This window comes from Sturnira hondurensis, unplaced genomic scaffold, assembly GCF_014824575.4.
Source record: "Sturnira hondurensis isolate 20B ecotype Veracruz unplaced genomic scaffold, ASM1482457v3 Scaffold0000167, whole genome shotgun sequence".
NCBI lineage: Eukaryota > Metazoa > Chordata > Mammalia > Chiroptera > Phyllostomidae > Sturnira > Sturnira hondurensis.
In genome coordinates this window covers 10,845,739-10,860,002 of record NW_028072798.1, presented here as the reverse complement: position 1 = coordinate 10,860,002, position 14,264 = coordinate 10,845,739, and the positions used below count along the sequence as shown (strand labels likewise).

The 14,264-nt window shown below is 53.0% G+C and overlaps 1 protein-coding gene across 17 annotated transcripts in view; it reads right to left on the bottom strand.

Moving 5' to 3' along the window:
- AFDN (afadin, adherens junction formation factor) overlaps positions 1-2,940 on the bottom strand; it is a 108,946-nt gene extending 106,006 nt beyond the window's left edge. For all 17 annotated transcript variants that reach the window (XM_037062515.1, XM_037062735.1, XM_037063247.1 and 14 more), the window contains exon 1: positions 2,563-2,940. In XM_037062515.1, the coding sequence (XP_036918410.1) occupies positions 2,563-2,667 (105 nt within the window). In that variant the 5' untranslated portion in view covers positions 2,668-2,940. The remainder of the gene's footprint in view (positions 1-2,562) is intronic.
- Positions 2,941-14,264: the final 11,324 nt, after the last annotated feature.

The window sequence follows — 14,264 nt, the reverse complement described above, 5'->3', positions numbered from 1 at the left end:
GTTCTCCAGAAAACGTAATAGACAGTGTGACCTAGATACTAAATAGCTAAAAAAACGAAAACAACATGAGCATTTAAAGGTAATTTATTTCATCATGAAAAGCCCTCTAACCCAATCTTGGAGACCATCTCCGAAAACAGAAATGTTCGGGTTTAAGTGGGGAGGAAAACTACTAAGTGAAATCATCATTTTCCAAAAAAGTGGTTCAACTTCTGCTTTGTCTCAACACGCGTGCACACAGCACCTCTTTCCCACTGCAGAGCAGCCGGACACCATGGCTCCCCACGGAACAGGCCCGTTTCACTCCCAACAGCTACCCTTGTCCGGAAACGGAAGAAAGGGAGAACACTGGTTGCTTAAAACAGAGCTTAATGAAATCAATGAACTATAATTTGTTATAATTTTTTAAGTACCAACTCAATCTCAATTTAAAATCCTAAAGAGTGAACTGAATATCTACTACTAAACTGAAAAAATATTCCTTTTCCCAACCAGACTTGGGAAATCTCTCAAAAAACAATCATAAATGGGCCCATTCAAACAGAAAAACAACACAATTACATACCACGATAATATTTTACATCCACATTTTTTGAACCAGAGATAAAGAAAATGAACTCATTATTCTGGAGGACAACCCGACCCTGAGATCCACACCACCGCATGTGACCTCCCCGCACGCATCTGACTTCACACATTCGGACTGCAAGGTGAACCTAATAACCGACAATGGGGTTCTGGCCTGATAACCCATAGTGAAAGTTCCTGTAAATCAAAGATGCATTTAATGTATCTAACTGCCAAGCACCACAGCTTAGCACAGCCTACTTTAAACGTGCTCAGGACACCGTAACAAAAGACACACCCCAAACAACAACGCTGGCAACACAGTGCAAGGGAGGGGTGGTCAGGGAGCAGGGGTCGTGGGCTCCTGCCCTGCCCCCCCAAACACCACAGAGGGGCCAGGAAAGACCGAACTTCCAGGGCCATATGCCCCCACACCCCCTCCCCGCCTTAGCTCCATCATGAAGCCTGAACCCCCTCAGTGGGAGCGTGGGAGACGAACTAACCTAGGAAAGTGGAGGAATGGGGCCCTTCCCACCGCAGGGAACACCACTCGGTGTAAACAGGTACCCGTCCACTGCACTCAGAAATACAAACTGGGGTTTCAGGATAAGAAAAGGAATCGGGTTTCATGAGAAAGTTCAAATTTGCCAAATATGAATGGTTCCCAAGTAACACTAACTTTGAAGTACTTATGAAAGCAAATAAAAAATGCATGCTATTAAAATACTGGCCTGAGAGGGCACAAACCCTGCGAAAGATGTGTTTCTTGTTGTTAAACATCATTCAATAGCTACAACTTAGGAATGAAACAACCCTAAACGTTTTTGTTGGGAAACGATTTCACAGGGTCTGCCACCTTCACAACCACCCCTCCCCACGTCCCTACCCACTGGCGCACAACCCCATTCTCTAAAACACTGGTCAGAACCCTCTGGTTTTGCTACAAACAACCACCATTGTCCCGGACCCGCAGCAAGTGTGATTTCCTCCTTTTCTCAGGAGGACGCCCAGGACGCGCCGCCCCGCCGCCGGGCAGCGCCGCGCCGCCTCGGGCAGGAGGAGGCCCGAGCCCCCGCCCCCGACGCCCACCCCCGCCCCCGCCCCCGGGCCGCGCCACCCGGGGACGCCGGACCAGCCCGCGGGGGGAGGGGTGCTCTTCCTTCAACCTGACCTGCAGGCAACGAATGGGAGAAGCCCCTTTTTTTCCACTGGAGTTCAATTCCCGGCCGCGTTATCAGCAAATCCGCACAATCAGAACAACTTTCCTGATATTTGCTTTACTCTCGCTGGCAACCCCTAAGTTTCCAAACCCACTGAAGCAAAACACCGCCGGTCACATGCTCTCTCAAGTGACAAAGGTCCGTGTGGCCCACGGTCAGGGCGCCGCGAGCCCTGGGCCGCGATCGCGGCGAGAGGGGATGAAATAACGTCCGACCACGCCCTCCTCTCGCAGCAGGACCCCGGGACGGCCTCCGCGCGGACCCGGCGCGGACCCGGCGCGGACCCGGCCCCGACCCCGCCCCGCGACCCCGGCCAGGGCCCGCGACCCCGACCTCGGGACCCAGACCTCCCCAACCTAGCGGAGCCCGAGACCCCGCCCCCCGCCCAAAACTCCCGCCCGCCCTCGACCCTCCCTGGGCCCGCGACCCCAACCCGGCCTGCGACCCCAGGCCCGGCCCGCGACCCCTACTGGACCCGAGACCCCAACCCTGGCCTGCGACCCCGCACCCGGCCCAAGACCCCCACCTCCGGACCCAGATCCCGCCCCCGGCCCCCGACCACCACCGGACCACGGCTCCCGCCCGGCGGCCCTGGGCACAGGTGACCGCGCTCCGCCCGCGCCGGCCCGCGCGGCCACCCCGGGGCGCGGGAAGGGGGACACCGGGGACAGGGACGGCCCGAGGCGAGGGTCCCTGGGGGCGGGGGTCCGGCGGAGGGGGGTCGTCGCGGAGGGGGAGGCGCGGGAGGGGGGAGGCCGGCGCCGGCCGCGCGCACCTCGGTGGGCTGGCTGATCTCGAACAGGTCCAGCCGGTTGGCGTTCCAGTGGTGGATGATGTCGGCCAGCTTCCGCCGCTCCTCGTCGCGACAGCCCGTCGTCATCCTCGCGGCCGCGCTCCTCGGCCCGGGCGCCGGGGGGTCGGGGCCGGGGGCGCGGACGCGGGTGGGGCCGGGCCGGGCGGCACGCGCGCCCACAGGTCCACGGCCCGGCTCCCCGCGCTTGGCCGCCTTCGCGCCGCCGCCCCGCGTTCCTCGGGCTCCGCGGACTCCTCGGGCGCTCGCGGTCCCTCCGCTTCCCGCTCCTGGCTCCGCGGGTGCCTCAGCCTCCTCAGCCGGCCCGCCCGCGTCAGCCCCGCCGGCCGGTGTGCGCCCCGAGCGCCCGCACGCGCCGCGCCGCACCGCCCCGCCCGCCGTGCGCGCTGCCGCGCCGCGTGCCTGCGCACGCGCACGCGCGCCGGGGCCGCCGCACCTCGGGCGGCCTCCGCTAGGTGCTGCTGCGCGCGCCGCATCGCACCGCCGCGCCGCCAGCCCGCACGACCGCGGGGATCCCGGCCGAGTGCAGGGGGACTGGGTTCCCACGGCAGAACGCTCGGGCCGGCGGAGCTGGGTCCTAGAGGTGCTGGGTCCCAAAGGTGCTGGGTTCCGACTGGCAAGTCGGCAGGGCAGACCCGGCGCAGAGACCCGCGTCCGCGCGTGCGGAGTCCCGCGGCTGGCCAAGCTGACCGCCGCAGGAGGCCGGCGCTGCCCTCCCTCCCGCCCGGCCCGGGAAGGGGGGGTCTCCCGATTGTTCCCGTGTCCCTTCAGGGCGACTCCCTTGCTGTGGGGTGAGACGCAGCCGACTTTCTGAGGAGGCCTTCCCCGGAGGAGGGTAAATCACTGCGCCCTGGGTATCAGCGGTTATGTTTTGAATTCCTCCCAGGCCTCCCGGTGGTCGCGGAGTCCCCGGCTTTGCCCCGATTCCTCCAGCGGAGGCTGCTTAGAACACACAGCTTCCCAAACCGTATCCACGAGGCTGCACGGGCAGACCACGGACCGCAGAGCTAAAATAACAAATAATGGGGGCGGGGGGGAGGGGCCCGTTTACGCCACAGGACAGTGCGAAAGCCTTTAATTGCCCCAAGGCATGGACAGATCCAACATTGATCCCCATTGCAAGTTCTGTAAATTTGAGAGATGTTTGTTTCCTCGGGTGTTTTTAATTTTTCCTCCCCACCCCGCAAAAAAAAAAAAAAATAACTGCAGAGCACATTCCCGAAGGCTGACCCCCATGCAGCACTCATTCAGCTAACGTGGGCTTCCCTTCCCTCACAGTATCCACGATGTGTGTCCTAGCAAAAAGCCTGCGTCTTTGAAATTCCGAAGCTGAGTGGTGAAAACTGAGAGCTCCGTGTGACAGAGCCTCTTTATTTTTGCCAGCACTTTGTCTGTTCCAGCGTGGAGATGATTTCTCTCTCCAGCAGTTGGGATTCTCTGGTCCTGCTGGGCTTTGTCCCCAGCCTGCTTTTCTGCTACGCAGCACAGAGAGGCCACATAAGGAGGCTTTTCAGCGCGAAGCCTGAGGTGTTGAATCAGTGCCATGCGGGATGAATTCTTCAACAGACCTCCAGTCTTCTTTCCCAAAACCAAAGTGCGGCGACTTGCAGGCAAGCGTATGTGTGTAAGCGGTATCTTCGTGCGCTGGCGCCCTGTTCCTTTAGGCCTCTAAGTTCCTGTGCTTCTTTGTAGACTCGGATTGTTTTTGTTGTTTTGTCTTGTCTTGTCTTTGTAGTGAGCGCCCTGGTGTGCATACGGCTGGCACTCTCTCTAAACTGGGTTCCCCACACGCCACGCGGTCATCAGACCCGGTTTCAGCTGAATGTAACAGTAGGGGCTTTATTCTGGGCGAGGCTGTTACCAGGAATGGCTTGGCTCTTCGAGGAAGGAATTACTTGGTGGAGCTGGCGATGACATTGCTGGTGTCCACAGTGAGGCCATGTGGTATTGCTAAAGAGAAAATTCAGAATTGCCAGAAAGTTAAGTGTGGTCTCCCGGCAGACTGTTTCTAATGAAAGAGATGCAGCATGCGTGAGGTGCACCACACAGACAAGGCCGTAAATCGGTGCTAATTAGTATTGTTTTTCTGACTCTCATTAAACCCTCCCCCCTGGGCCGGACCAGAATGGCTCAGTTGGTTGGGCATCAGTCTGCAAAGTGAAAGGTTGCGGGTTTGATTCCCCCTGTAGGGGCACGTGCCTGGGCTGCAGGTTTAGTCCCTGGTCAGGGCGCATACAAGAAGCAGCCAATCAGTGTTTCTCTCTCACATGGATGTTTTGCTCTCTCTTTCTCCCTCCCTTCCCCCTTCTCTCTAAAAATAAATAAGCGAAATACTTTTTAAAAACCCACTCGTATTATGTGCAAGTGGGGTGTTAAAATCCAAACTGTAATTCATAGTCCCAACTGGACTGGTTTATTGATAAATGTTCAAAAGCAGCCTGAAACCCACAAAATGCCCATGATTCTTAAGTCACGAAGACTCGTACACCCAGCACATATCTAGGCCAGGGATATTTTCAGGTTTACGCCTTCTTCTGCTAATCGTTGTTGTTCAAAAGGCCAAGATAGTGTGCTGAGCCATGTGCTATTGTTGATTCCACATTTTAAGAATAGTAAGTAGAGAGAATGCCCATAGACTATCCGTCTTCTGTTCTCATTGTACTGCTTGGTCCTGATGCATTTAGGAAATCGTATTTAAGTACTCAAGAATGCTGTATAACAGAATCAACCCTGCCTTACAGACAGACAGGCTGAATATGAGACGGAGAGACCACAAACTGCATTGGGCGAGGTCGAAAAAGATAAATTTTTTTAAATATATGAGTCTTTAAAATTTTATTTTCCACTTTACATTAAACTTTTCATTTTATTTTTGAAAATATTTCTAGTTACACTATTTTTAAAAAGTAAGAGTTCCAGTCAGCATTGATCTACAAATATTTCTAAATATCTCTAAAACTTAAATTTATTTAAAACCTTAAACTATCACTATATGTAATGGGAATACATGTAAACCATATATATACACACATATATATGACTGTGACAGTTGAAACATTTTGGTTAACCCTTGGACACTAAAAAGGTGTTTACAGATGTTTTGAAAGCCAGGTTCTAAGACGTGCCCCCCCAGTCCTGATAACCCTCTGTAGGCCCCAGGTGCCAGGGACTCCGGAAATAGGGTGCCCAGGGCCAGCCTAGGAGAGGTGCTCCTGAATCTCAGAGGGACAAGTGACGCTGCTCTATCAACTGTATTTAAGAACCGGTAGACCCTTTTGTTTTCTAACCACCAATAATTCACACCTTTTAGTAAATTAATCAAATACGAAGCAGTTTAAGCCAATAAATGTACATGTCATCTTACAAGCCCTTTTACTGGACATAGCCATTCAAAGGAGCATTTGTAAACAAAAATCAAAGGTTGTGATAAAGGTGCACAGGTGGCGGAACTCCTGGCGGGGACCGCCTTCCCCAGCAGTCTGTGCCTGTGGAAGTTACCCTAGTTCGGCTGGAAAGTTAGCCAACTGACCTCCCCCTTGCCCAACCCGGGGCTGGGAACGTCAGTGTTGTTCGCGTGGTTTGTTGGCCAGAGAGAATTCCAGAGGGTTAAAGCTCCAGAAGTAGGTGGGGTGTGTGCCACTCTCCTTGACACGTGGAGAAATGTATCTTTAAACTCTTCTTTCTTCCTTGTAGTTCCATGTCCAGGACATTGAGTTAGATTTTAGGTCACCTGATAGAATTTTCAAGAAACAGGCTTTCCCAGAGAAAGCAGCTATCAAAAGCCCCTCAATGGGAATTTAAACTCACACACTTAAAAAAATTTAACCTCGCCAACTCAGAAAGAAACCTGTGGTTAAATGTGTCCCCTAGCATTTTGTAACCTACACTAACGCTACAAAAGAAAAAAGCCAAATCTTACATAGATGTTTACTCTAGAAGCAAAGAAAATAAGGCCGCGCGCGTGTACTTGCGTGTGTGCGCGAGGGGGAGAATCACACCGTGCTCACAGGAGTCGCTCACCTTTCAGCGGCTCAGGGAATTGCGCTGTGTGACCGCATTTTCACCGAAGGCCCCTTGGTGGCCAGGACCCACCTGATATCCGATTCCTCTCCCACCCCCAGTGCGGTGCACAGCATGGTGCTTTGCCCCTGAGTGGCCCATCGTCACTGGCTGGGTTGAAGGTTGTAGCCACGGGGCAGCGTCAGGTCGCTGGGCCCCCAGGTCCCCCCCCCCCCCAGAGATCCCTGCAAGGGTAGAGGTGCCACGCTCAGCAAAGCCGTGGACATCTTGCTCCATGCCACCTTCCAGCTTTCCCCTCGAGGGTGTGCGGGCTCATCCAGACCCAGGTGGGGGGAGGAGCGCGATCGCCCCCTCCCTGCTGCTGTCGGGCCTCCATCTGCTGAGGGGCTTCAAGGTGCCTCTGCCAGCTGGCTGTCCCTGGCATGACACGAGCAAAAGCAACGGGGAGGACACTTTGAAAACCAGGTCCTGAGACACGCTGCGTGGAACGAACCTGGCTCCGCCCCGGTTCATAGGCTCTGGAAAACACGGTCTTGGGAAGAAGGTTAGGGACGTCACAGATCCAGGGGCACGCAGAGCACATCTATCAACTGTCTTCACATCTCACATGCCCTTTTCTGCTAGGAAATGTGTATTATATAGGTTTATAAATGTGTCTTACAGATAATTTATAAATACTACATAATGCATGTAACTATATTATTTACAGAAATACATATGTTATATAATTGTATAACATACAACATGGTGATCTATAGGATATATATAATTTTGCTGGAAAATTGATCACTGTTAACTCAAATGTTTGTTAAATGTTATTTAAGCAAATAAAAACACCCGATGAAGAGAATGTGTGCTATTAAACGCTTCACCGGCAGTGAGACGAGGGAAACCAGGAGACGTGTCGAGTGCACTGCCCACAGGAAGCCCAGGGTGACAGCCCCAGAACCTCCCCCACACCAAATCTCGTCTTCATCTGCTAGCATCTCCAGAAATCAAAAGTGCCAGATTGCAGATGTTTGCTTTAGAAAAAGCGTGCAAGTCAAGCAATTTAAAAAGTACTATTGAGTCCTGGCCAGTGTGGCTCAGTTGGCTGGAGTGTCACCTATAAACCAGAAGGTCAAGAGTTCAACTCCCGGTCAGGGCACGTGCCTGAGTTGCAGGTTTGGCCCCAGGTCAGGACACATACAGGAGGTAACTGATTGACGTTTCCCTCTCACCTCAATGTTTCCCTCTCTCCCTCCCTTTCCCCCTCTCTAAAATCAACAAGCATGTCCAGGAAGGAAGGCAGACAGGAAGGAAGGCAGGCAGGCAGGCAGGCAGTGCTGACACTGACATTTGCAATAATCCCGAGAGGTGGGAAATGTGGCCTAAGGCTGCTGCTGAGATGGTGACGGCAGTGTGGCTTCGAAGCCTCGGCACCACACGGATGCACGGAATCTGCTCCAATGAGGGATGAAGGACAGGAGGGGAACTGTAACACGCAAGGGTGCTGGGAGCAACATGAACACGCCACGGACCCACGTCTGCACAGGGGTGCATGGCGCTGAGGAGGGGTGGGTGAAGCATCCTGCGGGACTCTGGCTCCAGCGAAGAGTGGGGCTCCCGCGGCCTGGTGGGGACCAGAGTGCCAGGAGGAGAGGAGACGCTGGCATAGCTTTCTGACCAAGAGTTGAGCTCCGAGGTGCAGTGGCTGCACCTGGGATGCCTCTGGCCTCAATGACGTGACCCACTGCAGGGACCTCTGCCAGAGGGAGGAGTGAGCTCACAGGCAGCGGGAGAACCCCACCTAGGGTGAGCCGGCAAACCACACTTTCCGGTCCACATACAGAAACCAAATGCCAAAGGCCTCCAAAAGCAGCAACCTGAAGAGGAAGCCACCCCACCCTTCCGAACAGAGCCTTAAGTAAATGATTAGGAACCTTGAAGAAATTGATGATGGGATAACATCCAGGAAAGGGGATAAGAAATTATAAATTTTAAAAACTGGCAGAAATCAAACAAGAATTTATTTTACAAGAATCTGTTAGAGCCCTGGCCAGTGTGGCTCAGTGGATTGAGCACGGGCCTGTGAACCACACGATCACGGTTCGATTCCCAGTCGGGGCACATGCCTGGGTTGCAGGCCAGTTCTCAGCAAGGGATGCACGAGAGGCAACCATACATTGATATTTCTCTCCCTTTCTCCTTCCATTCCCCTCCAAAGATAAATAAATAAAAACATTTAAAAAAAGAGAGAATGTTGGAAATCCTGATAGCATGACCCAGGGACATGAACAATGGTGTGGGAACTGCCTGAGGGAGGGGGGTGTGCTGGGTGGAGGGGGGGGCAAAGGGGAAAGCGGGACAACTGTAATAGCATAATAAAATATAATTTTTTAAAAATGCGGGAAGCAATCAATTTAGTGATTGACATAAAAGCACAACAATAAGAGGAAAGTTCTGAACACATAGGGAAAGTAGAATGGAAAGAAAGAGATTTTTAAAAATAAGATTCCTTATGGGACAGGAGCGCAAGGCTGGGAGCTCTACTCGGAACGCCAGGGGTGGGGACGGAAGGGCAGAGAAGGGGCAGACGCAGGCCTCCCTGGAGGCAGGAGGCGCGCGTCCTGCAGTTAGAAGAAGCGCTTCCCAGCAGTGAGCAGGGGGGACGGAAGACCCCCGGGGGAGAGGCTGATTTACCTACCTGAGCCTGCCCTGAGGGGAAAGCGCAGATCCAAGGGCAATCCCGGGAACCATGTCCCTAGTCTGGGGGGCCAACCGTCCGTGAGAAGACCTCGCTGCCGGTCAGCAGAATCTCCTGGGGGTCTTTGTTCCCGTCATTTTCTCATCGCAGAACGCTTTCGGTGACATACGCGGGCAAAATGGTGTGAACGCCCTCTGCGGCCACCAGTTACCACAAGCCCGCCTCACGTATCCTCTCCTCCCTCAGCCCTGGATGATTTTAAAAGGAAAGTCAGACATCATATCATTTCATTAGCAAGTGTTTCTCAGATGTAGCCTGAAGTCCTCAGCGGCCAAGTCAGCGCACACAGGCCAGGGGATGTTTTACCCCTCCTTGCTTCCTCCTCCCCATCCCAGACCCGGGGTCCGGACGCAGGGGGAGCCTCATGGTGGTTCTCAGGGTCTGATAATCACCAGCTCAGACGATATTTTGGATCCTTTTTGACCTTGAGACTGGGCTTCTCCAATGTCGCACTTCTCCTTGCTCCTAGGTGAGGCTGTTCCCATTGCTGCACCGGACCAGCTCAGAGGTCAGATTTGTGCTGTGACCAGAGAACTTGGGATTAAAAAAAAAGTGCTGGGGTAGGAGTCAAATTCCCAGTTCGAGACCCACCTCCTACTCATTGCAGGACAATGAGTGGCTCCTCATAGCACTCTCAGACTCCGCTTCCTCAAGTGACAAGGACACGCCTCCCGGAGCCGTGTAAGGGTCAGATGCGGGTCAGGGCCTCGAAGCTGAGCTCCAGGTGTCCGAGGATGAGGCAGTGTCTCCTTCCTGCTGCCTTTGGGCCTTTGGACGTCGCAGGCCAGGGGGTTATAAGTGCACCTGAGAAAACAGGAGTCCAGAAAAGTGTTTGGGTTCTTTTTTAAGACGTGAACGTGAGTGACATAGTACAAAAGTATCTACGCTTACGTATGTGGAAACAAAGAAAAGTCATTAAATTTTAACTCTTCGTGTGTATTTTTAATTATTAAAAGACGCTTTGTCAGAGCACTGTAGCAGGCCTCTCTCGCCGTGGGAGGGCTGTGAGCTGTGGCGCACACCATGCCGTGCTGCGCTGCTGTTTTGGCTGTGCGTTATTACAGTTGTTTTCACTGTGCCACAGGATCTGTAATGAAGCATTATGTGTTACAAACTTTTAAACCCTGTATTCTATGTGTGGGAGAAAACACCCACCCATACGCCCTCTCCCAAATGACAGAGACACCCCTCTAGTGTCTTCGTCTCCAAGATTCAGGGGTGCCTTGCTGCCAGCCCCACCCCTTCCCCACTTCCCCCAGTCCCCTCTGCCCTGAATGCCTGGCTTAGGGGCTTGTTGTGGGTGCTGACCCTCACTCCTCCTTCGCTTTCCACGTCTTCTTGGGCTCCAAACCCTAGGGGTTTTATCACGATGCCCTCCTGGTGTGCTCTTTGCTGCCCCTCTGCCCAGTTCAAACCGACCCGTCTTCCTGACACGCTGCTCTGGTCGCAGCACATCCACACGCACCCGTAGGACACCCTGGCATCAGAGCAGACTCAGCCCAGCCCCACTTCCCAGGGGAGCCCCGTTTCCCCTGCTGGGTGACTGTGGGAAAGTGCGCGTACAGTGCAGGTGCCGAGAAGTCCAGCCATGCTGCCGACCTGCAGGGTCCCAGGGCCCCACGGCGGGTGCCAGGTGCCGAGGCGTGGGGCTGCTCACTGCCATGGGGCAACTGGGCCATCTTCAGAACCATCACCTTCCAGCCCCCAGGCCCCTCCACCACTGGCCGGCTGACCGGGACGGTGGGCATTCCTCCAGCTGGACCCTGGGCCACCGTACCACCACCACCCCGGCAAAGTAGACGGCCAGGAGCTCAGAGCACTCAGACCCGGGGCAGAACAGCAACAAACCGCCACTGGCCACCAATGGCCAAGTGCCTCTCTGAAACCCAGTTTTCTTACCTTAGTAACTGCTGCAACGCCCCAGGCGTGTGGAAGATGAACGAGCTGCAATACCTGGATAACGTGTGTGTGCAGCCTCCCCAACGTCACACCTCCGACAGCGGTGGCTTCTCCCCTCTGGGTTTAGGGAATGCACGAACCTTACAGCAACTTCAGAGAATAAGATCTTGTTTCTATTTTCCTGTGACTTACAGGACAGTTACAACACTACACAAATTTCTCTGCCCAATATTGTCACCAAAGTATAATCTCTTCTAAATTTGGGCACAGATACGGGTTTCTTTTTAACAAGGTAAAACATAGCTATATAAATAGTTTGATTGAATTATTGCATGGCAATGTTCAATTTGGTTGAATTTCACAAGAAAAATAAATTTTAAAACAACCAATTACCAGGAAAATTGAAAGTCATAAAATGAAATTTTTTTTAGTTATTCAAATATTCCAATTACCTTTAACCTCAGTATCTGTTTTGAAATGTAAGACATTTTTTATTTCAAAGAGTTTTTTGTTTAATGCAGATTTACCTAAGTATCAAGGACATAGTGAATACATGTACCTTCATTAATGAGTAACTCACATTTTAGACTAAATGAAAGAAAATTTGTTATCTAAATACCAAAGATACTAAATTTTTAAAAACACTGAGACTCTGATTTTTGAGCAGGCCAGCACAAAGCTGCAGTATGGTAAGAAATACATTATTAACAAAACAGGTGCTGTGTGGTTTCAATATTTTGTGGTTGTGATTCCATAAAAAATTGAAGACCTCATTAGCATCTTTTCAAACATTCATCTCAGCAGCTAGTTTTGAGAGAATTTTGTGTGGCTCTAGACCTCCATGTAATGGGGATTCTAGAAGTTGACCTGTTTTGCTCAATAATAAGATTTTTTCAAGAGACAATTTTTAACTAATTAATCCCCACACAGTTATTAAATAAAGACAAGATTGCAGTTTGAATTTCCATGTATTAATACAGTAAACTGGCAATAGATTAGAAAATAAAATTTTGGAAAAGCCAAGAGTGTATATATAACATTCAATGGACATATACCCAATTATGAGTAAGAGGATTATGTGCTAGCTAAAAACCATTTGTTTAAATGTAGTCAGTTCACGAAGAGGCACGTGTTCAAAGACAAATACCAAAAAAATACTTTTCAGTTCAATAATGCGGTTAATTTGTTAGGAGGCAGTACAGGCATGGCAAAGCAGGGGAGATGCCGTCTCTTCACAAGTGCAACCCTGACACCTTCACACGTGTGCAATTTCTGCCCCACAGACCCCCCTCCGAGCAAGCAGCCCCTGCGCCCGGGTCACGTCAACGGCGGGGCAGTGTGAACAAACGTTGGCACTTTCAGCCAGGGGACAACAAACCGCACCCTGTGGGCCCTGTCCAGCCTGCCTTCTGTCGTTGGACCGGCCACAGACGACGAATGCTTTCCACATTGTTCCATGGCTGAAGAAAATAAAATGAGAGGCGGCACGGGAAAACCACGAATTCTAGGTCCTCGCCATTCGGTTCCAGCTGACGAAGAGGCAAAAGCTGCAGAAGGAGAAGGGGTGTCCGAGCCTCAGCAGCGAAGACTGGACTCAGCTGGTCCGCCTGAAACCAGACGCCCCTCTCCCAGCCTCTCTGTGGGGGGCGGTGATGATGGGCCCCGGAGAGAGTGTTTCGGTCCCCAGTGGGGTCCCCGGGGTTCCCACCGCAGAGCAGACGCACAGGGTCGCGGCAGAGCAGCGCGGGGCGGCGATGCCTGCGGCTCCAGCACCGAGGGCCCCCCGAAGTCGGCGGGGCCTGCACGTCGGGACCCACGGATTAGCCCTGACTAGGTTGCCTAGGCAACAGCCGCGGGGACAAAAGCTGAATTGCTGTTTCGCAGCGCACAGCTGCGGTCCCTTAGATGGAAAAAGACAGTCGCCAGCCCACCCCTTCCCTGTGTCTTGGGAAGAAGCGACCAGGGGCCCTCAGCCGACCCAAGCAGGGGACCGGCGCAGGCGGCTCCGCGGGGAAGAGGCAGCCGCCGCCCTTGGGCTCCCGGCCTCGGGTGGGACGGGCGGACGCCGCAGGACGCCGCCTCCTGGGCTCCAACCCCGAACCCTTGGCTAACCCCGCGTGCTCCCGGGAGCGGTTTTGTTCCCCAGAGACGCTCCCCACGTCACCTGCAGGTGACAGCGGTGTTGTCCCCTCTCCTCTGTCCCTTCTGGCTGCGTGACCCGCGACAGGGCGGACGTCCCGCCTCGCCTCCCGACCTCGGGTGGGCGGTTTCGACATTTCACAGTCACGCAAGTCTTCCCGTGTCCTCTGCCACGCTCGTGATGTTCCTCTTTTCCCGCCTTCAGCAAACATCCTTTATGGCAGTAAAGGTGGCGCTCTTCCGCTCTGCTGAGTGTTTTTCCATCGAAATCGTCCTTGGACTTAAACCCTTTCAAACGTGCTTTTCTTCACCCAGCGCACGACTCCAGTTTTCCTCCCAGGGATGAGCCCAAAATGTTTTTGTGATGTTATCTACGTGACACACTGCTGGATTTGATTGGCTGCTATTTCACTTGTGAACTTTCCATCCACACGTGTGAGCACGTTGGGCCCGTCGTTTCCGTCCCTTGGCGCTCCGTGCAGGGTTCTGACCCACAGTCCCGCTGGAGTCAAAGAAGCAGGGGAGAGCCCCCCCTCGCTGACCTTCTCCATCCCATGAAACGTTCGATAGCATTGACTCGGGCCTGGAGTTTTGTTGGGGGGGTGGGGTGGGGGCAGTTTTAAATAGGGACACAATTTCCTTGATAATGAATTAGACAAAATTTATAGTTCTAATTTTGACAGCATTCTAAGTTTAATTTTTCTAAAGTTACACTCAATTAATCTAAATCGTAAAATTTACCTGCATGGAGTTGTTTGTAACAGCTTCTTGGAGTTACCCCGATATGTGGGGGGTCTGTAACGTTGTCCCCTTTCGTTCTTGGTCCTGGCTATTCCGGCGCCGAGCGTGCCCGTTTCATGAA